Source organism: Lepidochelys kempii, chromosome 6 (genome assembly GCF_965140265.1).
Source record: "Lepidochelys kempii isolate rLepKem1 chromosome 6, rLepKem1.hap2, whole genome shotgun sequence".
Classification (NCBI taxonomy): Eukaryota; Metazoa; Chordata; order Testudines; family Cheloniidae; genus Lepidochelys; species Lepidochelys kempii.
Genome location: NC_133261.1, coordinates 63,596,897 through 63,623,825, shown reverse-complemented (window position 1 = coordinate 63,623,825; position 26,929 = coordinate 63,596,897). Strand labels below are relative to the sequence as shown.

Here is a 26,929-nt window from a genome sequence, read left to right as displayed (position 1 = left end):
AAAATTCACATGAAAGCCACTTCGCCTAGGAGAAACAGCAAATACCATTGAATATAGGAATTCCGTAGGAGAATGTAGCGGCAAATTTTCACAGGGCAGAGGCCCAACCTCCTTTTTCTGTGTGGACCACTGGACCCTGTAATCAGAGGTGCAAGTCCAATCACTTGTGACCACAATTCAACAAAAGGTGGAGAATGTGGGTACAAATTTTACCACCACAGATTGTGCCTGCAAAAACTGAGGTCACCCTTTTGATAATTTGGCCCATAGTTATATGAGCAGTTCCTTATTAACCTGTCAATCTTTTGTCTTCAGGCATTTCTCCTCTGGGAAGAGGACGTCCTCACTCCATTCAGAAGCAAATTTGCTAACTGTAGTCTATAGTGACATGGAGAGACTAGCACAATCACTTTATTAATGACAGAATCAATGCCTCTCTCCCACCATAAAAACATTTATGATAAAATGATGGGGTTCGAAGATCAAAAATATATCTCCTGCTCTATAGAGATTTCATTTGTCCACTCATAGAGCAAGATTAGCAGAGTTTGTTTACCATGTCTGGATACAGCTTCCCACATTTTCAGTCACAAGAACATGTTACTTTATGGCAGCAGAACGAACACTGGTTCATCAATTTCAATATCCTGCTTTAGAAACTGGCCAATATCTGATACTTCAGAGGAAAGGGGGAAAACATAATGTGCCTAGCCAGCTGTACAATGCTACATTTGTAGGAGAAACATTCACTTCTACCCCAGCTTAGTTCTAAAGCATGAGATTCAATTATTTACAACTTAGCACATAGAACTATAAATGTAATTAAGGGCTATAACTTTATCCAGACGTTTCAGAAAACCACACACTGTATTTGACTGAATGACCTTCTGACACAGGAATTCCATAGATTGATTGCATATTCTATGAAATAGTTATTTTTCATTCTGCTAATCTTACTGGCTCTTAATTCCATCAAATAGTGCCTTTGTTCTTGTTTTGTCAGACAAGGAAACCTATAGTATATTACTATAAAGGGTAAGCAGACAACCAAATCTAATTTGTCAGTTCCACAATCAATATATATTCCATAACTAGCCTTGTCTTGGGGAGAGGAAGAGCTATACATACCCTTACTGCAGAATTCCCATAACACAGATAGTCTTGTCTCTCATCTATGGGACATACCTAATAATACAGAGGACATCTGAGAGCAATGGTGCACACTTTAGTTCCTCCCTCTTTGTAACTAGTTTTTCATGCTCCACAGTTTTTGGAAACTGGGGGATGACATTATGATGAGTATTTGGTTGCTGCTACACTTTCAATAAACATATTGAAAGACTTCCTTCATTACTTTCAGCACACATAGCACATGCAGAAGCCAGAGCGAAAGCGAGAGCAAGAGAGAATGACAGTGATAGTAAAATGGCTGAGATACAAAGAAAGACAAAATAACGGGGCCATTGAAAAACTAAGCGTTGTTTTATAAATTTAGCAGGCTTAGTTTTATACTTTGGGTACAGTATTTTTAAGGCACAAAACTAAAGGCCAAGTACTTTTAAACATGTAAGTGCAGCCAATCTTGTCTAATTCTTGAAGTGAATAATTATTACAATTTTAAAAAATAAAATGTTGCTTGTTACAATTTGTAATGACTGTCTAATGAGTCAATGACAGGCAAAGTTATACTGGATAACTGCTCAGTCAGTACCACTGCTAGCTAATATAATTCCATCTTTCATACATAACCATCAAAAAACCCCAGTTAACATTAATAAGAGCTAAAGGAATGAAGCTTGAGGATTTTCACCAATGGGAAAAAACTTTAACAGCAACAAATAAAACATACATTAACATAGTTTGTCATAATATAGACTTAGAGCATTAAAACTCCACTTCTCCTAAAACAAAGAAATCTCTTTTTTCAAGGAACCAGAAAACAGAAAAGCCCCACTAGCTTATGTGTATGTGTACCATCGCCCTACAATGTCTAGAGACTAACAGACTCTAAAAACCTAGATATGGCTAAGAGTAAACAGACATTCTGATGAACTGTTCTTTCTATCGTATGCAACAGATTCTTAGGTTGGCCATGCTTATAGACACTCATAGAGGCAAGTCACTGGCGAATAGTTTTTGACACTGAGGAACTGGGTCATATGTTCAGTTTTCCACCTGCATCTGGCAGAAGCAGCTTGCTGAGCTGTCTTCACTTGGGAATGGCCACAGACTCTGAGATTTGCAGTTTCTCACTTGTCTTTTTTTCTTTCTCCCTCCCTCGTATGTGAGACCCTCAACTGACACACCTTAGAGGGTGAGTGGTAAGAATAGGCAAATGCAACTAGTCCTCTATACACCTCTATACATCTCCTCCAGCTGTGAGGGATTGGCTTTGCCCTTGACAACCAAGAGGGACAGACCTATCCTGGCCCCTCTTAGGAAGCACTGTAGTGCATTTTAGGAGACAAAGGAACAAACACCTTCAACATGGTCTCTGGGGAGAAAGGTGTTTCAGACAGCTCTTTGTATCTTCTACTGGGTGGAGAAGCAAAGCCTAACAGTCTCAGTCTCCTGAACACAGGGAAAACTTAACATTCAGGACACGTGGCTGAATTACAAGGGTTTTTTTTCCAGCAGAGTGGGAATTGAACAATACTGTATTTCAGTGAGTCTCCTAGAGTGGCAGATTCTGTATATTGACTTATTTGTAATGGACATCAACAAAAAGTTAGCTTCCCTCTGCTCCAGATATTGGGAGATAAGTATATGTATTCAAATTCAGCTGATCAGACCTTCAAACCTTTTTCTGTCTTAAATTGGGTGGTCAGGAAAATCAAAGTAGACAAGGCATATTCCTAATGTCCTTATATTGGCCTTGCAAGCCCTGCTTCTCCCATCTGTGGGAAAATCAATTGTCCCTGTCCTCTCAATTATTTCTCCTCAAAGATCTTGTAATGTATGTAAAATTCATTCTGTTGTCAAGACATAGACAAGATCAAACTGGTAGTTTGTAACTTGAAAGGATGGACCAATGAGATTTGGGTTACTCTGATCAATTAGAAGGTATCTTGCTTCAGTCCACTAACAATGCCACTTCTGTCATATTTTAACATTATAGTGTCCTTGATCATGATCTCACCTTTAAGTCCACATCATTATAAACTGATCTTTCTGTTACATGGATTCAGTAAAGGATCCATGTGGCTAAGTTGGGAGTCATTGGGTATCCTCTCGTATCGCACCATGATATTTAATTAAAGCAATGGCAAATTTTATTCTTTTAATCAAAAGACCTGTCTCCAGATATAAGCTGAATTTGATGAGACAACTGATAGAGCAAAAACTAGGTTACTATGTCATTGTTTTCCTGCTGAATAGAGAGTGACTTTACCTCTGCAAGAAGGAACAGTAAATTGAACGCCTTGGCAATCAAGAAATCTTTTGTGCAGTGTTTTCTTTGAGTGGACCTACAAACTACATTCTGATTTTACACCCACATATGCTTCTTCTTAACTCAAATTATTATTCATGTTCATTCTGCCCCAACCCTTCTCACCCTGAGGAAGCTGGGTGTCTATTTGGCTATAAAATTTTATTTAACAAATCAGATTTTCATCACACAAGAGGAGTGATGGTTTGTCCAGAGGTTAGGTTGTTAGCCTGGGACATGTGAAATACAGGTTCATTTCCCTGTTCCATCACACACTTCCTGTGTTATCTTGGGAAAAACTAAGCTAGTGACTAAGGCTTTCGTACTGTAATGAGCTTTATGTGGGCACAATGGTCCACTCATGTGGAGCTCACAGAACTATTGGGGCCTGTGCTTCTACTAATTATGACTTTGCAACATGAGATAGAGTTAATTCTCTTCTTAGGAATTCTTAAAGGCTCTTTGTAAAATATATAAGGATGGCTGCTTTGGCTCTAGATTAACTGTGAAGTAAAAGGAGCCAATTTTATATCATCACTTTTCTGACTGTAACTTCAATTTAAAGTATCTTCCTTTTCAGGTTTTATTAAATTGATAGGATCCCTTTAAAGTATACATACCCTGAAGCAGATGTAAAAAGTAGTTAAAAATAAAGTGTGTTTTGGGGATAAGATGACCTCCACCAGTTTTTGGGGAAATAAGCAGGGCTCTTTTAATGTAAAGATAAACATAAAAGTTTTTTTTTAAAAATGTATTTCATTAGAGGAACCCAACTCATGACTTTGCATTACTGGACATTTCTTGTTAGGGGGAAACTTGTTTAACTGATAGAAAACAGAAGAATTAACCGTATAAGGAGCAAGGAAAGAGATATGTTTAATGAAACAGTCAGTGGTTCTGACACCTGCTTGAAAATCTCATGAAAAGATAAAGACTAAAATGTAGTGTAATGGTACATTTTAGCCTCCATTACTATAAATGAACTTTAGAAATCCACAAAGTAATTCATATGTAAAGAGGCAATTATTAATCAGAGTGAAACAGCCATTTCTGAATAGCCTTACTATTACTCAAGTTTCAGCTATACTACTGAGCACAGGGTAAAATGGTCAGAAAGCCTGAAAAAAGTGTCTTGCAGTCTGGGCATTTCTGTGTCCATCATGTGAACAGTCTCATTATAAATTAATAGGTAATTAAAGAAATTTTCTTTATATAAGCTCAGATCATATGTAAGTAATAGTTGCTTGGTTTCACTTTACACTGTGGTGGTCCCAGACTGACATGGTGATACTGAAACCATGCTAGACGTGGTTGCAGAGTGAGCATGCAGAATCAATCCCCAAAGTGTTTTTTCCTCATTTGTGCACAGTACAAGGCAATATAAAAAAAAAATCTCAAACAAGGGTGATGGGTGAGCATGTTGACTGTGATAAAATGCGTTCAAAGTATACCTCAGAAACACTATAGGTGGATGAGCACGAAGGGAGCCGAGCCTGGTTGTGCAGCGGGGAAAAGAAAACATTGTTAAAAAGGAAATGGTGGCACAGTAATGGTCTCGGAAGGTTTCTGAATAGGTGGTTCCAGCACTGAGACATTAGCAGGGGGTTCATTTAGTTTCTGAGACCAGATACTTCTGTGTAAGAATACCCATAATTTAGTTATTTAAGGCGGAAGCTTCTTTAAAAAAATTATAAAATAATGGTTATAAATAGGAAATTTGAAGTAAGGATTCAATCTTTTCTCCCCCAGAGAGGTGGTAATGTGATAAGAATACCCTCATTAGGATATTCTGGAATGAGGTTTTCTAAATATCTCTCATTTAATCCTATAGGTTTTATTCTAGCTCTGCAAAGTTCACAATGTGGAACACATTAGAGACTCTCTCCTTTACTGTATAGCCTACTGATGTCATCTGGTTAGGCGCACAGTGTCAGTTTTTTGATACTGGAATGATCTCTCTTCCATCCACTCCTCCAAAGAATGGGAAATCACTACCATTCGCAAAAGCTATGTCAGTAAAAATAAAATGCAGAAACAGTCTCAGTTTATTCATGGGAAACTTGGTTTTCCCAGTAATTTGAATCTCAAACCCCTTTCCCAGATGGTAAGTATTTCATTTTTCATATACAGCATAAGAATTCCAAGGGCTACGTTCTGTTCTTCCTTACACACCATGTCTTTCTTTGGTCATCAGTTAATATGAATTTCAAGAGGTGTTGCAACATGGTTTTCCCATCAAGTTATGCCAAGAACTGGATGTAAAGATCCAAAACAGTCAAATAAATAAAAAAAAAAATCAAAGAAAAAAGAGAAGGTGGCTTCTACAAGTGAGTTAAAAATATCCTGTTTTGAGTTTTATGAAAATCTGGATAAATGAGTGGCCTGATTTTCAGAAGAGCAGAGCATCCAAAACGCCAACTGATTTCAGTAGAATCAGTAAGTGTTCAGCACCTGTTAAATATCAGACCAGATACATTAAAGATGATCCCAAGGACAGCTTCTGTGTATGCCACTTGTTCTCATGGAGCACTTGCTAACTTAGGTAGCTTGATGGAATGAACTGGGAATACCACTCCAATGTGTAAGTAACACGTTGGCTTTCTTCAATATTAGGCATGTAGATCTCATGATTCCATCTACTTTTTTCTTTATCAAAATGATAAAATATCCAATTCCAGAAAAATTCCCCCCTTCACGCTTAGCCATGTTCCATTATGCCTTGATTACAGAATTCTACAGAGCTGCTCATGCATCACCAGAAATATTTTAAAATTCTGTCCAAAAACAATTTTGCTCCTCTCTAGCATTCTGCATATCATGAATTTCCCTTGTTCTTCCTACATTCTATTACTAAGGAAATCCGTATGAATAGGGAATATTTTAAGTGTGCATGTCTGCCTGACACTTATTACCTCCACCTGATGTAATAATTATTTGTGACAACACGGAGCAGCATGTTGTTTTGGAAAATGATTATGTCACAAAAAGAAAATAATGACTTCAGATGAATACAAACAGCAGAAGATGCACTCTGAAGAAGCAAAACATTCTTTTCCTACATCCTCTTTTTGCAAAAGGATTAGTCAAGAAACAAGTAAAAACAGGATACAAAGCAAGATTGTTTCTAAAAGGATTATTTTTCAAAGTTTTCCAAGAGATGTTGAGTGTCTTTTCATTTAATTATACAGCATGGTATTTTGTTATTCATACAGATTTTGATGAGCCACAATCAAGATTTCAATGTATATTTTTTTAGTCATAGTTTCCATATTTTGTTTTTGGAGGGTAGGAAGAAAGAAGATCCATTAGCTTCAGCTTAGTAAGTGAAGATCCAGAGAATGCAGTACTAAAAAGTAACTTCATAGCAGTGGCTTTTCAAACATCAGAAATTAAATAAACAGGAATAGCAGAATGAGGGGTTTTGGAAGTTTTCTCATCCGGGCTGGAAAAGATCTCCTGAGTCATCCTATCTATTCTATTCCCCACACAACTGCAGGAGTTATAGATGCATAAAGTCCAAGGCCAGAAGGGACCATTGTGATCATCCAGTCTGACTTCCTGTATAACACAGGCCATAGAAATTCCCCTCTTATCTCTATAGTAAACCAGCGTGTGCTTTATTTAGTCTCTTCTTAAACATCTCTTGTGAGGTGGCCTCCCTTGTCAAATTATCCTATGGCTTAATTGTCCTCACTCAGATATTTTTTCATCAATATATAATTTAAATTTATGCCTTAGCTTCAGGCTCTTATTTTGCCTGACATTTAACCATATTAAAACATACTTATTCTTGTGTTATAACTTTTAAAATATTTACAGGCAGCCAGTAATATTCCCTGTTCTAAAATGTATATGTTAGCTTCCCTTCATCTTATTTTATGCATAATTTTTTCAACATTTTATTCAACCATGTTTAGATTCCCTTTAATTTAGCCATGTCATTTTCTTACAGTGATGAGCTCTAAATTGCACAAAGTGCTCCAAGTGTGGCCTTACCATGGCTTTAAGGAAAAGAACTATTATCTCCCTGCTCTCACATGATCCTCCATATACACATTCCAGTATAATTTGTGCTTTTTTTCGAACAAGATCACACTGTGAGCTCATGTTTAATTTGCTGCACACTGATAAATTCCTGGATCCTTTCTGCATCACTGCTCTCTGACTAACCACATTCCATTTTGAATTTATGACCTGTACTAGTATACCCTAAGGGCATTACTCTTGCATTATCTAAATGATATTTCAACCCATTTCTCCATTTTTCTTTAAACTCTCTTGACCATTCAGTACTTTCTCTCTAAAATCAATTGTGTTTCCATTCCCCTCCTAATTTGATGTCATCTGTAAATTTGAATGGTTGACCTTTATGCATCTCCTTCCAGCTAAAGGGAGGAACTTTCCTCATTTCACATGATACCAAACAGCCCCTGCACATTACTTGAGGTGAAGCTACCCAAAGTGTACTAAGAGTTGAGCTGTTTGTTATATCACAGACACTCAAATAAGGGGCTAAATCCTCAGTTGCTGAAAACTGGCATAATTTCAAACTTTAACTGAGCTGTGCCCACTTACAGCAGCTAAGAACATGACTTAGTAACTTGCCATGAGCCTGATGCATAATATACATATTGCATCTGCTCTAGTCTTTATTAATGAGACAAGGTCAAAAGGGACTGAATGGCCCATAAATATAATCCTTCATCATAATCAAAGAAGGGAGCTTACTCAGATCAAGATGAAACACTGCATGTTGGGCCCCAAGCCCTTATGGGGTACCATTCTATAGGAAAGATTTTGACAGCAGCCCAGGCTTAATCATAGAACATCCATGGGCGATATTTGGCGTCCATGCTGCATTTGGGCAAGTCCTACCTTGATCCTAAAAAAGGGAGTCTTTGATATGAAATCCATGTTTGTCTAACCTGCACACAGAGGCTGATGGACACATTGTTTCAGGAAACTGTGTCTGCAGAATTTCCATGTATTTTCAGATTTAGTATCTCCTTATGGAATTTAAATGTTCTCAGTATTTTTCTGAGGAATTTAAACAAATAAAAATAAATATCCTAGCCTGTGTTACAAAGAAAATCTAAATACAAATTGATGTAGTGCTCTTTCTGAGTCTGCATGAATTGTCTCAGCCACCTCAGGTTATCAATTCTGAAAATGAATTATGAGCTTTAAAATATCACTGCTGTTAACTATTTCACTGTTGATCATTTGAGCAGCCAATGTGCTTTTACCCAGTGTAGCTGGATTCATCTGAAAGAACAAAAATAAGGCTAAAAATTCCAAAGTTGGAAATGATTAACTGTTCTATGAAATATTTAATTTTATTTAAAGAGAAAAGAGATATAAAGGTAACTGGAATATCTCCAGATGAAGAGAAATGGGAAGATATCGGATTGATGATCTCAAGGGGGAAAAGAAAGATCTCAATTCAGGATAACTTTTTTTTTGAAGAAAAGATATGACTGATTATATAAAATGTCATTTTAAAATTAAAACTAACCAACAAATATACAAATGTGTTTAATTTGCTAGTATTTGCATATATGTTTTGAGTTGATGTGCTTTAAAAAAATCTGGCAGATTTCCGAACAATTTCAGCAGAAACTGGAGGAAAAAATTCCACAGAATCTGGCAAAGTTTACTACAGATTTGCAGTGGATCTATTAATTAATGTGAAAGACATGTATTTGAAAATCATTATTAATCAAAGGTTCCACCTTAACAGAGTACAGAATTGTACAATAGCAAGCCCTCTTAGTGAGAAATTAATGCTAATAGCTACTACCTATTCCCTGTCCCATACCAATCAATACAGTCGCTGCATCATAGTCATGTGAGCAACTTTTATTTAAATCCCTTTCAAAAAACAGTGTGGAAAATATGAAAATTAATTTGAAAGTGCACTTATAAACTATTCCCTCACAATTTTCTTTCCAGATGCAGAGCATTTACTGCAGATTTATGCCATTATTTGGTCTAAGTACTGACACTGATCTCTTCTCCCTCAGAAAGTTGCCTCATGCAAAGCATCCATTATTATGGCACTCAACAGCATATATAATTAAGGTGGGGAAACTGGCTGCAGATTTTGCCCATTTAATATCTTTCTTGCCAATGATCAGAGTCATCAGAGGAAATTTAGGGGCATCTGTGGCATCTACAGTACATATCTGGGATCAGACTCTGCCCTACCTACTCACCTAAAATAACTGCCCTTCATATGGTACAGGTCATGATGTGACAGGTAATATGGCATGGAAGAAGAGGGCAACTTTATATTAATCAGTCTCCCAATCTTGAGTTGTCTACTCAATCAATTCTCGAGATAGCTAAGATTACTGCAGATACATATTTTCACTTTGCACTTGTCTTTGTATGACATTTTGTGGGAGGATGTGTAGTCAAGTACAACTTTTGGTAGTATTCTTCATTTTCAATATGCACTTTTTGCTAGCTATATGTTCACCCACTAATACTGTGGACTTGGGGTTGAGAATCCTAAAATAAAATACCCATCCTTTGCCCTTATCAAACCTAAGAAGCTGAATGTTTCACCAAATGGAAAAAAAAAAAAAGGCATGCGCACGATTAGACTGTCTGCTTAGAAATGTATGCCAGTGAAATGACATGAGATCCAAAGTGCTCATCAAACTGATTTTACAGAAAGCTGCTGCCAACCAGCAGCTCAACATCCTTGTATCTCACTTGCAAGAGATTATGAGCTCTGGGATTGGATAATGAGCAGGGATTATCTTTATGTCTGATATTTAGCTGAAAATTGAAATGTTCAGGTACACCAAAAGTAATAGGTAAAATGATCAGTCTAAAGCTCTCCCTTCTCTTTCACAGCACCATATTGGATTTTGCATCAAAATGGTGATAATTGTAAAGCCAGCTGCCTCAGTGTATGGGAGACACAAACCAGGAGAAGGAGCTACATATGATGTTTTGTGAAGAAGACTCATGCAACTGGTCTTTTTGCATAAACAAAGACATAATTTGCTATGCCTATCATGTTCATGTTTTTTCCTTATTTTCATATCATATTGCATGGTGCAATTTGCCCTTCAAATTCTATCATAAAGTCAAGAGGCGGGTCTGCAAAAGTCAAAACGACTTCTCTTTTAGGAATGAGGTACTGTCTGTAATGCTCTACTGGATACTTTGTTGTAGTTTTCTTTGGCTCTATTAGCACCGAACACTCTTATAGAGGTGTCATGAATTATATGCTGGATACTAATCCTTATTTCATATGATTTTTTGCATTCTGAATAAGCATGTTTTAATTAGAACACAAATATGATAAAAATCTCAGAAGGTGCTGAATGTTAATTAAACGGATTCTACTAACTCCAAAGAAGCTGTGAAATTTGATTAGCTGTGCATTCAACATGAAAATTTCTATTTTTTTTCTTTAGATCAAATGAGGGCCCAAAGAATCTCAACAACAGAATTATATCTGAGCCAAGATTGCATCTGGATTACCTTAAACCAGCCCATAGTTTTCAGTTCAACTACAGCTTTTATTAGATATATGGCTGCCCTTCAAACCAGGGATACTTACTGGATTTACCGTATATACTCGTTCATTAGTCCGTTCGTTTATAAGCTGACCCCCCAAGATGGATAGGTAAAATAGTAAAAACTGTATAACCTTTCAGAAGCCGACCCTATGTTTCAGGGGTTGGCAAACTTTGGCTCCCGGCAGGTCAGGGTAAGCTGCTGGCGGGTTGGGACGTTTTGTTTACCTGGAGCGTTCACAGGCACGGAGCCCCTCAGCTCCCAGTGGCTGCGGTTTGCCGGAACAGGGAACCGCGGCCACAGGGAATTGAGGCGCTCCATGCCTGCAGACGCTCCAGGTAAACAAAACGACAATGTATTAGATATTTAATTCAATGATTTCATAGAGTTTAAAATCATCAAATTTTGGTGTAGACCCATTTATAAGCCGATGCTCGCTCTTTGATGTGTCGCTTTTTTACCAAAAATATTTGGCTTATGAACGAGTATATATAGTAATTTAACTGTAATGTTCAGGAATGACCTACAAATACAATTTTGATTTTGGAAAGGGAGTTTTTGTTGTTGTTTAATCATTTGCTGCCATTAAAACCTGCCATAATATGGTCAAAATTAATTAAAAAGGCACTAGGGTTTTCTTTTAAACAAACTCACTAGGTCCGTTAGAATTCTCTCATACATTACAATGAAACCCCAGCTAGAAAAGAAAGAAACAGGTAGGGAGAAAGAGAGAGAAAGGAAAAGATGGAGATGAGAGGACAAAACCAATCAGATTTGGTGTTACCAACCAGCGGAAATTTAAAAATAAATAAATCACCGAGTGAAATCGTACATTTACTCGGAGAGAGCATCCTTTGACATTGCCTTCTAGGTGATCCCTGAGCTCCTCCAGCTTTCGATGGAGCTACATATAAACATCAGAAAATGAATTGAAAAAACAAGCTGTTCTCTTTTCACTTTTTTTCTTTTTTCTTTCTTTCTTTTTATCTTTTTTAAAAAAATAAGATCATAGCATAACACATTTCTCACTGCCTTTGGCAAAACATTTGAAGACGTCAAAGTTCTTTGCACAACAGAAATATACATGCTCAGTAAACTCTGAAGTTGGAAACCAGCTATTTTTCTTGATTAACAATGCTCTTTTTTTAGTATGGGAAAAATAAATACAAGTAAATGGACACATCATTCTAAAGATATTTGCTTTCAGCAACATTGTTTACATGTTTTATTTTTGGCAAGATAGTCTGTCGAAAATTGTCTAATCATAGAAAACTTCTTTGGGGTGAATTTTCAAACTTGGGGATCTCAGGTACAGTGTCCAATTCTATATTTAGATGTTCATATTGGACTCTTGCGCCTAAATTAGCATTTTAAGTGGCTAAGTTCCAATTTGAGCAGTCAGATACAAACTGGAACTCTAAATTAGGTGTTCACATTTGAAAATTGAGCCCCATGTTTTGTTTTTTTTAAACTGACATTTGAGCAACACTCATTAAAATAAAATGGAGTCCCAACCCTAAAAGGCTTTCTTTTACTTAAATGATACATACATACACGTTACACATATGTATATGTATTAAGCATATACAGTTATAATGCAGGGTTCCACTCAAAAGCAGAAATCAGAGGTAGTTATATACATATGCAATACCCACAACACAGTAGAAACTGTGTTGCTATCATTTTTTCCCTTCTGTGAATTCATATTGTGTTGCATTGTCTACAACTGAAACAACAGCGCATCATTAATGTAGTGTTTCCCTCATTTGCACTGTAACTGTAACCTCCTCCCAAAACTAAAGAAGAAACACTAAAACCTCACAGAGATTGACAATGAGGAATGCTACAGATGCCTCTAGGTAACACTGGTGTTAACAAACAGAAACTGGTTTCTTTTTCTACACTGAAATAAATTTAAATGGTGTCGTTACCGGAAATAGTTGCATAATTAAACCTTCCCTTCCCCCTCTTTATGCTCAGTGAAATAACATTTTCACAATGAGCAGCTGTATAGCAGTGTTAGAGAACAGAGAGGATGGCTTGTCCTGGAACAAAGGCAACACACAGACATATAAAAATAAAATAAAAACCAAAAACCAAAAAGGCCAGAGAGGCGAGGAGAGTGCAGAAGGAAAAAAAAAGCGTGCTTCATAAAGTGCTGAAAAGGAAATAAAGTGGAAAAAAGTGAAATATTAAAATGATTTTAAAAAAGCTATTGTTGGATCTGAATCTTAACAGGGTAGCCTATAGTATGTGCCTTCAGCATTTTGGTAAATTTGGATTATTTAGATATGTCTTTTAAATACAAGAGCATTAGCAAGAATGTACAATTAAAGAAAGTTTAATGTGACACACTGTACAAGAGCGGGCACTGATTTAGATGCTCTTTATATTTACAAAGGTAGAGAAATGGCCTAATACTATTAGCTAAATGGTGGCTCCATTCGTATTCGGAACAGATGGATGGATCTCTCTCTCTCTCGCACACCTTTCTGATTTTCAAGCATATAAATACTAAATAAATTAATCAATTCTCATAACAATGAGCTTTTCTGGAATTAATTTCAAACAGTGAGAGCACTAAAACAACAATTTAATTACTCTTTAAAGGGGGAAACTGTATTCTGAAAATGAGTAAGTCTTTTTTATACATAACAGGCACTTTATACTCACTGAATGACACCAATCAGAGAAGCCGTGTAATAATGACCCCAAATTATAGGCACCTTAAGGAGGCTGTTGTTATCTCCTAGTTGGGGTGACATTCAAAGCTAACTACCTGGCAGCTTGCTTTCAGATGGTTCTTCTATGTGTAGCACAGAAACAAACAAAATGTGACCCACAGTGATAAAAATACTGAAATAAAAACAATGGGATGGTGAGAAATGGGAAAGCCCCCTCACTCCCTCCCCTCCCCTCCAAAAGGAAAAGTGAAGGCTATAGAAGGAAACTTGCAAAATAAATGTTAGAAACATATTTACTTTGAGGGATCCAACTCTACTAGCAACTCCTTTGCTTTCATCCGGCCGTCTAATTTGCTACAATGGGGGAAAATGGGTAAAAAGACAGAAGAATAAAGAAAAAGTGAACTTAAAAAAATTTCCACACAATCAATTAGCAGTACATGCAAGACATTAATTTGACTCTCTGAGACATCTCTAGAGGACAAGGACACAGACTCCAGTTTCTGGAATAAGTGATGCTTTATCAAGTCATCGTAAACTTGTTTTTGTTGAGATTTTTTTTTTATATTACCAATTTTGCACCAAAACTTTGCATGCTGAAATCACTATCTTCTTCTTCTTCTCCGAGGATAAATATTACTTAGTATTTTGTGATTGTCTGGATTTGGTTCATAGAGAAAGTAAGGTCCTTACACACTGATAGAAAAAAATCCTGTATTTTTCACTCCAGTTAATGTTTTAACTTTGTGGTATAAACTGAAGTTAGAAGGTGTCAACCATATGATTAGAAACACAGATGTACTGTAAATGGAACTATCAATCCTGACAAGTATCATTGCTGATACCTGACAGAATAAAATACAAGCTGCCCATGACTCAGGCATAGAAGTTTTAGCCACTGCCATTAAGATTCCCAATTAAACAATTGTGCTGCCCAACCAGAAAATTTTAATGCCAGACCAACATTAGATTTACTGTAGTACATATATTTTAACTCCATTCCCAACACCTCCTTCTGCCTTGATCTTTTTCCTTAATTATAGCAATCCTTTTCTAGATTATGTAGAGGATGGAAGAAACAAATGAAGTTGCTGCTCCAACCTTTCACATTGCTATTAACATGTAAACACAATTTTCAAATACCAGATGAACTATGTCCTGAAAAAATCCATTTACAGTAAAAGTTTCATCCAGAACTGTTGAATCAACTAAAGAACTCTTTCTTTCTGAACTGAAATTAAAACTAAGCTAAATCATTTGAGGAGAGGCGAGAGGGAAGAGGAGAGAGAGTTGGATAGCACAGGGGATACAGAGTTTTTCACCTCTTAGTGGCTGATCTGAATCTAGCCTGGGTTGGCAGTTGTTGCCACTTGATGGCTGTTCCATGTAAAATAAATTGTATCTACTACAAACTGGACTGAGACACACCACAAATGGCATTAACTGGCATCCCTTTTAGTAATCTCAGAAGAGAAGCCAAAAACTGAATACACCATGGAAACTCAATTTCCTGCTCTGTGTTTGAGGTGATATTTCCAGGTCAGGGCTAAGGCACAATGGCAGGAATGCTGATGATGTGTGAACATGGGGGCTGGTCTACATGGAAAAGTTACACTGGCATAGCTACATCTCTCAGAGGTGTGAAGAATCCAAACCCGAGGGACATAGGGCATGGCTACACTTGCAGATGTAGAGCGCAGTAGGGAAAGTGCTGCAATCTGTCCACACTCACAGCTACAAGTACACTGGCGTGGCCACATTAGCAGCTCTTGCAATGGCCACAGAAAACAGTGCATTGTGGTAGCTATCCCAGCATGCAAGTGGCTGCAATGTGCTTTTCAAATGGAGGTGGGGTGGAGTGTGACAGGGAGTGCGTTGTGTGTATGTGGGGGGAGAGAGAGTGGGTTTTGGGGGTGGGTGGGCTGAGAGCACATCAGCATGCTGTCTTGTAAGTTCAGACAGCAGCAGACCCCCCCACCCCTCCGCCTCTCTCTCTCTCTCTCTCTCTCACACACAGCATTCCACTGTAAAGGTTGCTTTGTCTCGGAGCAGATAAGCCTGCCGGCTGCCAGAAACGGAGCTTTCAAAGGGCATATCAGCATTCCTACAGCGAATTCAAAACAATGAGAAGAGTGGCCACTTGACTGAAGGGGATTATGGGACATTTCCAGAGGTTGATCAGAGTGCAGTAATGCGACACCTCGTTCACACTGACACCCAGGCATTTCAGCCAAGGTGCAACAAGCGTTAATCTTCTTGCCGAGGTGCAGTATTAGGAGCGCTCTAGCCATGGAGTCAGAGCGCTCTACATGCCTTGCCAGTGTGGATGGGTAGTGAGCTAGGGCGCCCGGGGCTGCTTTAATGCGCTCTAACTCGCAAGTGTAGCCAAGCGCAGATTTAACCTGACCTAACTTCGGTTTAGATAACACGAGGATGATGGAAGAATTCTTCTATTGACCTAGCTACTGCCCCTCAGGGAGGTGGATTACCTACAGCGATGGCAGAACCCTTCCTGTTGCTATAGTAAGTGTCTACTCAGTGATACTCAATTAGATCTACCTGCAGGCTGATTTGAGAATTTTAACAAGAGGCGGGCCATTTGCACAGAAGGCTGACAAAAAACAAACAAACACCTCATCTGCCAGTAAACAAAGACCTTGACTGCAACATAAATATTAGTGTTTCTATCTTTTAACAAAGATTATAAATCAAAATTGTTACCCGTATTTGTGGCAATCTCTAATGGGAGAGGTGACAGCAATGATCTCTGGCAAGGTTTGTGAAGAATGGTTTGTAGGAGGTCAGGGCAGGGTGCATGCCCTGGTGAAGATGCTCATTTGTCAGGTGATTGCGGTGCTGGTTTTTTATAATGTTCATGGTGGAAAACCTAGATTTGCAGAGGTACGTTGATCCAAACACTTTTAAAAGATAGATGGTTAGATTCTGGTTATTCTGAAACTGGTCAGCATTTTGAGTCCAGGAACCACAAAGTCCCATTTCTCTGAATTTTGCCTTCAAGACATCTGAGCTCTGGAGCCTTACAATTTCTAATTGAAACACACCTTCATAAATTGAATCAAGAATGTTCTTTGCTTCAGAAGGGCAAGGTCTATCAGCATAGACAACAAACAGATTACAAATAAATAAAAGCAAATCCTTTGGAATTTTAATATTCTTAAATTGCATTTTAAAATTTTCTATCAGATTGTTTAGGAATTCTTGCATCATTGTCAACAAGGTTTCCTCTGTAGCAACAACACATAATGTGGAAAGTGCAACACTTTTCCTGTTAAGTCTGTCTGAAAGATTTCAAGATTCTTCTGAAAGGCACACATTTTTTCAAACAGATTCCCTACACTCCTTGCACTGCCTTGGAGCTGCATGTTGAGGGGATTCAAGTGACCAGTAATATCGCACAGAAAAGCTACCTGTGACAAAAGGGGACATCATTAATATTGTTGGTATTGTGGTTTGAAATAAATTATATTATTTCTCTTTGAAGCGCACAAAACCTAACACACACACCCTAATTAACCAGTGAACATCATTATGCTGCAACATGTCACTGCATTTGGCTGAAACGTCTTGAAAGAAAGCTTTAAAAAGACAACGTTGCAAGCTAGAAGTTGAGCGTATGTAGTTCACTAATTTCATCACAATATCCATTATTTTTTCCAGGTCCCCAGACAACTTACCACACAGTGTCCTAGTGAATGATCCGGTGAAGTGTATTTAATGAAAGGTGTATCACTGCCAAACACAAAGCGATGCCCTTCTCTTTCCCTGTCATGGAGGGACTTCTGTCTGTAACAAGCAAGTTTACTTTCTGCAGATCTAAACCCTTTTTTTCAAAAAAACCTTTTGCCTTTGCAAAAATGATCACTCCTGTGGTGTAGGTTTCTAATGGTATTAAGCACAAAAATTCTTCCTTGAAAATTTCACCATTATAAAATCTAACGAACAGTGATATCTGGGCAATGTCACTTAAATCACTTCATTTGTCCACTGCAAGAGACATTTGGCATTTTTAAATTGGAAAGCAGTGCTGACAGACAATCCTTGTAAATTACCTCCAATTTTCACACTGCCATGGAATCAGACAGGGGAATTGGCTTTACACGGTTTACAATGTCATGTTCGTTTTTATTTCCAGAAAAAAGCTCCTCCAGCATGTCCAATGTGCACTTCTTCAGAAGCTTAGCATCCAGGAAAGGTTTTTTCTTTTTAGCTAGTACCCATATTATTCGAAGAGAAGCAGCTGTTGCTTTTTCCTGTATAGCTGCTGATGTTGTGAGAATGACACTTGAAGTGTGATACGAAGACTTCAGATTTTCAATTTTGTCACATCTTGCAACACTGCCAGGAGGATAGGCGGCGTTGAAGTTACTGTGATTTGATTCAAAGTGACGCCTCATGTTGATGACCTCACAGAAGATACAGTGGTTTGGCATATTAAACACAAAGATTTTGCATTTAAACGAGGTGGCATATTAAAAATAAAATCCTCTGTCCAGCTTGGGTTAAAAGTTCAGTTTTTGCTGTTGACTTTGTGATATTTACTCCCACTCATATTCATTTTTTGCTCCATTTCCATCACTAATGAAAAAATGGGTGCTGTCCTAGCTCAATCAGAGATGATGCTATCACGAGAACTTAGATCCAGTAAGTTACTTACTAAGGAAGTAAAAAGAACAGGAGGACTTGTGGCACCTTAGAGACTAACAAATTTATTAGAGCATAAGCTTTCGTAGGCTACAGCCCACTTCATTGGATGCTCTAATAAATTTGTTAGTCTCTAAGGTGCCACATGAACTCCTGTTCTTTTTGCGGATACAGACTAACACGGCTGCTACTCTGAAACCAAAGGAAGTAAAGTGACTGAAGAAAAAACTGCAAAGCCCTTTAAAATGAAAGGGGTTTGAAGTGAAATCCATCCAGAAACTGAGGCCAGCCTGTAGGTGGGAGGCTGTCTGTGAAATGCTGGATCCGCCCTATAAGGGTACACTGAGAAACTGTAATAAGGCAATAGATAGCTTGGTTAAAAAAGATATTTTATCCAATATAGAAGTGTAAAGCCTGAGGTTGCCGCTATATGTTTATATGTTTATTTTCTATGTAACTTGTATATGTTTGCTCTCCCTTACTATTTAATCTTTGAATCTGTGTTTTTTCTATTTGTAGCTGGGTGGTCACCTGCTCTTGCCCTGAAGGGCTTAAAACAGCCCAGGGGAAGGCTGTGGCTCACGCAAGCAGCCCAGGCTGATTGGGAAAAAAGGCCCAGCTGGGGCCAAGCCCCAATCAGGGCCCAGCTGGCCCTTATAAGCAGGCAGTGGGCCAGGAGCATAGAGACACTCTCTCTAGCCTTTTGAGAGGAAGGGACCTGGCTGCTGCGAGCTGAGTAGGGTACATAGACTGGAGCAGGGCTTGGGGAAGGCCAGAGGAGCTGGGGAGCTCCGGCCTGGAAACCCCCCCAGGCTGCAGGCCTAGTCAAATAGGTACAAGGGTAGGCGAAATAGGTACAAGGGTAGGCGGAGGCAGCAGGTCCAAACCCCCTTGCCTGTGATGAGTGGCTTGTACACTGCAGTCAGCCCCAGTGAACGGGGGCTAGGTGGTGACTGACAGTAGCCATATACTGAGGCGAGGTGGGGATAGGGGGTTGGGGGATTCCTTGAGGAGGGGAGACCCAGAGACTGTGGGGATACTGCCAGGGGGCAAGACCCAAGGGAAAGGGGTTCAAGAGGGACACGAGGGGCCAGCGACAGGCGAGACACCGGCCGACAGAGGGTGCGCCAGAGGCTGGCGAGCTAATTCCCTGGACGACCAGCAGGAGGCGCTGCCGGGTGAGTCTCGTGTCGATACACTATTAAATAAACCTTTTGTTTATTTTTACTCCAAGCAGGTCTCTGCAGTGCTACTATATGGAGAGTGGGCGCCAAATGCAGCTGATAAGTAGTGGGGCGGTTTCACGCTGTCAGGGGCAATGAACCAAAGGGGAAAAGTCCAAGTGTCTGGTAGTTAAGATCTCAGGAAGTAGATTTAGGGAAACTTGGATCTGGAAGGACTGTTGGAATTACTCTGCAAGGAATGGGCTGGTGAAAGCTAGAATGAGACCTTCTGATTGTGGGCAGGCTATTGATATCAGGGATTTGAACCAAAGATGTACAGCATTAAGTCACCACAAGGTTACATGCAGGCAGTGACAGAATCCAGTGGATGAGCTCCATAATGTCACAGTAAGTTGATTTAGGTTGACTTAACATAGACCAGTCCTGGTTTACTGTATGTCATAAACTTGCTTCTAATCATATGCCTGTGACTACAGCTCTTAGTTTTAAGGGGCCCAGACCCTAACATGTGCACTGGGATATGCACAGGCATCCCCAAACTAGTGCCCTGTTCCAAGGCCTCTTACAAAATACCGGCTAATTCACAAACAGTTCATCCACCCAAAGAAAGCTCTTTGCAATAGTGAATGCATAAAGATTTTAGCCATTTTTCATGGCTAGCGCAGGCAGTCTTAGAGAATAAGAGCATGGCAATCAAGAAGCAAGTGTATACTGCACATCAACTGAGCTGTTTTTAGGGCACATGAGAGAAAGGTGATCCTGTAATACTTGACTTCCATAGGCTTTGGATGAGCTGCTCAGAAAGTATTTGTCAAAGTTCCACTGTATAGGACAAACTGAAACTGGACTAAGGACTGAGCACTAAAAATGGGTCAGAAACAGTCAGGCTTTTGAAGCTGGCAAGAAGTTGTTTTAGTTAGCGGAGTAATTGCATAATGCCTGTTAATACATTCATCTTGGGGGATTCTGACTGCCAACATCTAGACAAAATAAGGAAAATTATTCAAGTAAGCTCTCATCTCCTGCATCCTTGCTTGACTGAGAAACAACAGCAAATACTTGTAGAGGAGATGAAATGCACAGACACTGAGAATATAGTTTGTACTCACAATTCTCTTTGAAAAATGCCTCATACCAATAAATACTTCTTTAGTATATTTAGTGATTAGTATATTATGGCAAATCCATTCCTTTTTTAATTAAAAGCTAAAAATATTACATTAATTGTTATAACTTTTCCATTGACCTATAATAAAAGCAAACTTGTTCCTGAAAAAGCTTTTTATTTATACAAGATATAGACCACATAAACACCAATTAGGTGGTGTTTCCTAAATAAACTGTAAGGGTTTTCAAGTAAAAGGGGTTGAAAATTCCCGTAACAAACGTATACACACATACCCATGATGGTGTGGCATAGCATAAAGGTTTTATTGTCATGAGTTTGGAATTGCTGTATTACAAGTGGCTTACAATTTACAAGTTTTGTAAATTAACCCAACTAAGTGCCAATAAACCACTATCACATCATCATATATTTTCTTCTTTATGCCATCTATGTTTTTAAACTGTTTTAGAGCTGTTTTATTTTAAAAGTTGGTAATATTTTTCTTATCACTTTGCCTGTGGCCTCAGGCTTTACTAGTAACATGAGTCCAACACTATAATAGGTCTTCTTGGGGGAAAAAAGGAATAACTAATTTTTTTTTTCCACTGAATGCATCTGATGAAGTGAGCTGTAGCTCACAAAAGCTTATGTTCAAATAAATTTGTTAGTCTCTAAGGTGCCACAAGTACTCCTTTTCTTTTTGCGAATACAGATTAACATGGCTGCTACTCTGAAACCTAATATATCTTAGTAACTTCTAAAAACTTACCTATAACAGACTCTTTAAAAATAATCAGTATTGTAATTTTAAGGTGTGCTATTTTACAACCTACCAGGACTAGAAACAAGTGCTGTATATTTCATAGGAAAGGGGGAGGCGTGTAACAATAAAAATCAAACATTTCTTCGTTTCATGATAGTCCATGAAATATGGGGTCTTAAACTTTTCATTAGTCCATACCTGAATATTTTTCATCATATACTCAAACCACTGTAAAGTTTAGGGAAATGGAGTTTGAAAGACTAATTTTTGTAGTAAAATTTTAAGTTTTTTTTTTAAAAGGTGCCTATGTGAAGAAGTTTGGAAAAAAAAGTTATTGTGGAGGCAGAGTAGTATGCAGACTGCAGGTGAGGCAATTAAAGGTACAAGATAATGTAATTGATCACACAGCTCAGCAATTTATCATGTGAATATTACCACCAGATATATCCCCTGTTAATATGTAAAACAGAAAACAAAATATAAATATGTCCCTATAAATCAGATTATGTAAACGCACTGGTAGTTTACACCTGTTGTGCAGTAAACTGTTTTCTTACATCTATCTATTGACTTCCATAGATCAATCAAGCTTAACTGTCACTCAAGTTCATTAAAGTGCAAAGCGCTAATTAGACCAGGGAAAAGTTAACTCACATGGCTGACAGCTTTCTATACTAATCCTTCATTTACATTTTCAAAGCCTGTTCCTCTGCTGCTGTTAGTAATATTTAGTTTGCTCATTTTAAAAAAATATTGTTTTCACCTTTTAATAACTTTTGCAGGTGCTTTCTGAAAGTTTTGTTAATTCAAAACTGTTTTTCATTTTAGAAGTTCAAAATTGGCAGTTACAGTATGTAGTCAAAAAGGTTAAGAAATAAATGAGTTATAAAAATAAAAAAAGTCACACACTATGTCACTGTTGCTAACAATTTAAGGGCCTAATTTTTGTTTGCACCAGGCCTTAGTGGAAATGAAAATCAGGCCCTCATTGTACACAGTGTAGTAAATCGGACCTATTTGTTTTATGCAGATATCTGAAGAAGATATAAACAATAAGTAGCAGAACTAGAGGAGTATTTTTGAAAACATGACATGAAACCTGATCAGGTCTACTGAAATGAAATGAAGCAGTCTCATTGACTTCAAGGAATATTGGAGTTGGCCCAAACTTTACTGTCGAACAGGAAGATACTGTACAATTCGAGCAGTTTTATGGCATAGTCCCATCTTGTGGACACTGCATGTATGCAGCAGGAAGAGCAGAAGGAGGATAAAACAGGTTAGAGACACATGGACAATTTACAGGTCAAGATTTTCAAATATGCCTAGAGTATTTGGATATCTACTTACCATTATAATTAAGTCTGCAAGTTTGTCACGGAGGTCATGGAAGTCACGGATTCCGTGACTTTTTGGGATCTCCATGACTTCTATAGTGGCTGGTGTGGCTGGTTGAGGGGCTGCCTGAGTAGCTCAGGCAGACCCCGGGCTAGCCGCACCAGCTGTTGCTGGGGCAATCTCAGGCCAACACGCCATCCTCCACCACCAGCAGCAGGAATTTGGGTGTGGGAGAGCGCTCAGGGCTAGGGGTTGGGATGCGGGAGGGAGTGAGGGCTCTGGGCAGCGCTTACTTTAGGGGACTCCCTGGAAGCAGCAACATTCCTAGGCAGAGGTGCAGCCAGGCACTGTCTCCGCCTGCAGACACCGTCCCCACAGTTCCCATTGGCTACGGTTCCTGGCCAATGGGAACTGAGGAGCCGGTGCTTGGAGTGGAGGCAGCGTTTAGAGCTGTCTGGCTGCCCCTCTGCTTAGAAGCTGAGGGAGGGAGATGTTGCTGCTTCCGGGGAGGCATGGAGCCAGGTAGGGAGCTTGCCAGCCCCACCAACCACCCCCCAGCACCAGCACCAGTCCTGAGCTACATGCCGCCACTACTGCCTGCCTGCCCCCCTCCCCCCCACTCCAGCACCTGCAGTGCCCCCGGCTGCTCCCCCGAGCACCTGTGGCATCCCTGCCCCTCCCCGCCTCAAGATTTAGTCAGGGGTACATTATACAGGTCATAGGCTGTGAATTTTTGTTTACTGCCCGTGACCTATCCATGACTTTTACTAAAAATACCAAGATTAAAATATAGTCTTAATTATAATTAAAAGGAATTGAGCATCCAAATCCCTTAAGTAGCTCTGAAAATCTGAGTTTAGAGATTGAGTGAGAGACTGAATTTGGTTTAATCCATTATGCTGTTGATAGTAATAGTTAAATTAACATATTATACTGAAACCTCAGATCCCTGCTTCTTTGAAAATACAATTTGGTAATGAGACAGTAGTTTGGTGAGGATATTTGAGAAAGCTGGAAAGCCATAATATACCATTACTAGAGTCCTTCAACTTGAATGCAACCAATCTGTATGCAGTATATAAGATGCAGATAGTCTCATCAAAGGAGTCCATCAGTGGACTACATGAAGCAGATGATGAACTGAAACGAACAACATTTGTGTAATGCATGGTACTCCCTACCATTTTACTCCATCTATAAATATAATACCTGAATGGTGGAAATTCAAACTGAGTATACAAATGGCTAATGAATCCATTGACTTATATGTAAATACATTAAGGGAATTAGCTAAGTCTTGTGATTTTGGATAACTGAATCAGACATGATTTGAGATCAACTTGTGGAGAACCAAGCTCACTAAACAATGCATGACAGAATTTTGTAAACAGAATGGTTTAACTCTCAAAAGAGCAGTTACAATGACATGATTGTATTAGTTAGCATGGGCGGATCTAGATTTATTTCCATTGTGCGTGCAGAAATGAGCATTTACACAGTTGTCTCACCTACAACTAACAGTCATTTCAATCAAAAAGATGATGTTTTAGCATAAGAACAAAATAAGAATTCTACCACTGCACATGACAATAGTACCTTTTATCACAAACAAAATGTAATGAAAAATCTCAGACATAATTAAGGAAAGTTTTTCCCACAGTGAGTTAGGTCTAAATGAAAGAGGAAGCTATAAAGTGAAAAGGGAAAAAAATAGAAAAAGTATAAGAAAATACAGAAGGAATATAAATTTAAAAAACCCAACCCAACATTGTTGTCTTGACAGCCACTAATGACTTGGACATTAAAAAAAACAAGGAACTTACACCTTTGATTCTCCCCATCCTTAAAGATTTCTTGTTTCTTAATGTTTAAAAATTGTGACACATTACTATTTATAATATATATTGCAATAGCACCTGGGAGCGTCCATTAGGGACCGAAGCCCCATTGTGGCAGGCATTGTATGCATAGCAAAAAGAAAATCCATGCACCAAAGAGTTTAAAATCTCAAAAATCATCTATTCCTGCTGCTGTTCTTAAATACCCATTTCCTACATGAGTTTGCTAAGTAGAAATAAAAGGAGAAAAAATAACTATTCATTTATCTGTTCTGCAAAGTTAATTCCTGTACCCACATGAGCTTAATGTATTGCCATTCAAAATTCAGGTTTTGATATTTTTTATAAAATTTTTGGCTAAAGATGTCAAAAAATTGTGAAAAACAAAAAAAATTGAAATACACAAGTTTTTCACAAAAATGTCATTAAAAAAGGCTATTAACCTAGAAAAAATGAGCTGGGTTCAGATCTTGAGCCTTCCTTCTGGGAAACTCAGTTGCCCTTTATTAGGAAAGAAAGGGTTCTAAATTTGGGTCTCCTGGGTGGCACAATTTTTAATAGACTGAGAACTGTTAGTGTCACAATTAGTGCCTGAAATAGAGAAATTCTTGTCATAGAATATTGTAATCGGATCAGAAACAGATAAATAAGCCTTTATTTTTTCTTCCAGACAGACTGACTTGTGTACTGCTGAAGTGCACCATATTGAGTAAACGTGATTTCATCTTATTCAAACCAGGGGTTTCAGGAACAACTAATCTGAGGGGATAATCTTCATTTTTGACGTTTAAAAATTAAATAAATATAAATTACATACATTTGGTTTAATACCACCTCACCCCAAACAACCAACACTATAACAAAGTTAACTTCAGACAGTTAAGAGCACATTTTCAAGGTGTATACAAGGTGATTTAGCCATCTCATTTACATTAACATTAATGTAATATGCTAAATACATAATCATGCCCATATTTACCCTGTGGTACCTGTGAATGAGATAATGTCCTCATCGCTGTACATTTTTGGAATTACATCCATATTAATACATGGCTGACATAACAGCATCAGAGTTATCTCATGGTTCATTTGGTTTCGGTCAAGTTTGAAGGAACAAAATGTCGGTGAACTCAAATAGCTATTTTCTTAGAAAATGTCTTCTAGGATCAGTCATATAAAGCTGGTTAGACTGACAGCTGGTGTTCAGAACAGGTCAATTCTCTGTAGCTCTAGCACAGGAGTAGGTAACCTATGGCATGTGTACCAAAGGCAGTACATGAGCTGATTTTCAGTGGCACTTCCACTGCCTGCGTCCTGGCCACCGGTCCTGGGGGCTCTGCTGCTAGCCTGGGGTACCGGCTGCTGGCCCCCTGCCAGCTGGGGTTCCATCTGCCAGTCCCACTCAGCCTGCTGCCAGGTCCCGGCCACCGGTCCTGGGGGCTCCATTGCTGGCCTGAGGTACTGGCCACCAGCCCGTCGGGGTTCCGTCTGCCAGCCCCGGCCACCTGTCTGGGGGACTCTGCTGCAGGCCTGGGGTCCCAGCCACCCTCCCAGGGCTCTGCAGCTGCCCCCTGCTGAGGCCCACTGGGGCAGTGAGGGGTGCAGACAGGGGCAAGAAGGGGCAAAGCTCAGAACCCCCACATTAAAAATTGTTCCAGCGCCACTGTACTGGGATTTTTAAGTCCTGATTTGCTGCTTACATCACTATCACGCCACATGGAACAGCACACTGCTTTTGACTTTGAGATTAGAATGTACATGCAAGAACTGGAATCAGAATTTTCTGACAGATTTCAAGCGATTTGGCACAATGCTTTCTTTTCTAATTAAACCTGAAAAGTTCAATGAAAGCAACTTGGATTTCAGTGGATGGGTGGTGAAGATTTCAAAATGCAGCTCATTCAGTTAAAAAGCTCAGAATTGTGGGCATCAAAGTTTGGAGATCTGCGGAGTGCACTTGAGAGAGAGGTCATGGAGATTATTCTGACCTGCTGGACATCCCTGCCAGTGAAATTTAACTGTTTGAAGAAAACTGCATTTGCAATGCTTTCAGCATTTGGATCCACATATCTGTGTGAACAGGTATTTTCACACATGAAATCTGTCCTCTGTCCCTCTCGGAGTCGGTTAACAACTGATCACTCAGAAGCCTGCATGCAGCTTGAAGTATCCAAATACGTGCCAGACATTGGAAAACTCAGTAAGGAAAAGCAAGGGCAAGGATCACACTAAACAGACAAGATCTGCATTTTAATTTAATTGAAGCTTCTTAAACATTTTAAAAACCTTATTTACTTTACATACAACAACAGTTTAGTTATATATTACAGACTTATAGAAAGAGACCCTCTAAAAACGTTAAAATGTATTACTGGCACGCGAAACC

General features: G+C 38.8%; 1 protein-coding gene across 22 annotated transcripts in view; it reads right to left on the bottom strand.

The window, feature by feature from the left end:
- Positions 1 to 26,929, bottom strand: part of GPHN (gephyrin) — a 590,200-nt gene that overhangs the window by 137,268 nt on the left and 426,003 nt on the right. For 11 of the 22 annotated variants that reach the window (XM_073348373.1, XM_073348352.1, XM_073348358.1 and 8 more), the window contains 2 exons: positions 13,948 to 14,004; positions 4,882 to 4,923 (listed from right to left, as the gene is read on the bottom strand). The exons of 5 other annotated variants lie outside the window; for them this stretch is intronic. In XM_073348373.1, coding sequence (XP_073204474.1) covers positions 4,882 to 4,923; positions 13,948 to 14,004 — 99 coding nt within the window. The remainder of the gene's footprint in view (positions 1 to 4,881; positions 4,924 to 13,947; positions 14,005 to 26,929) is intronic. 6 more of the 22 variants (XM_073348355.1, XM_073348374.1, XM_073348364.1 and 3 more) reach the window with 1 other exon arrangement.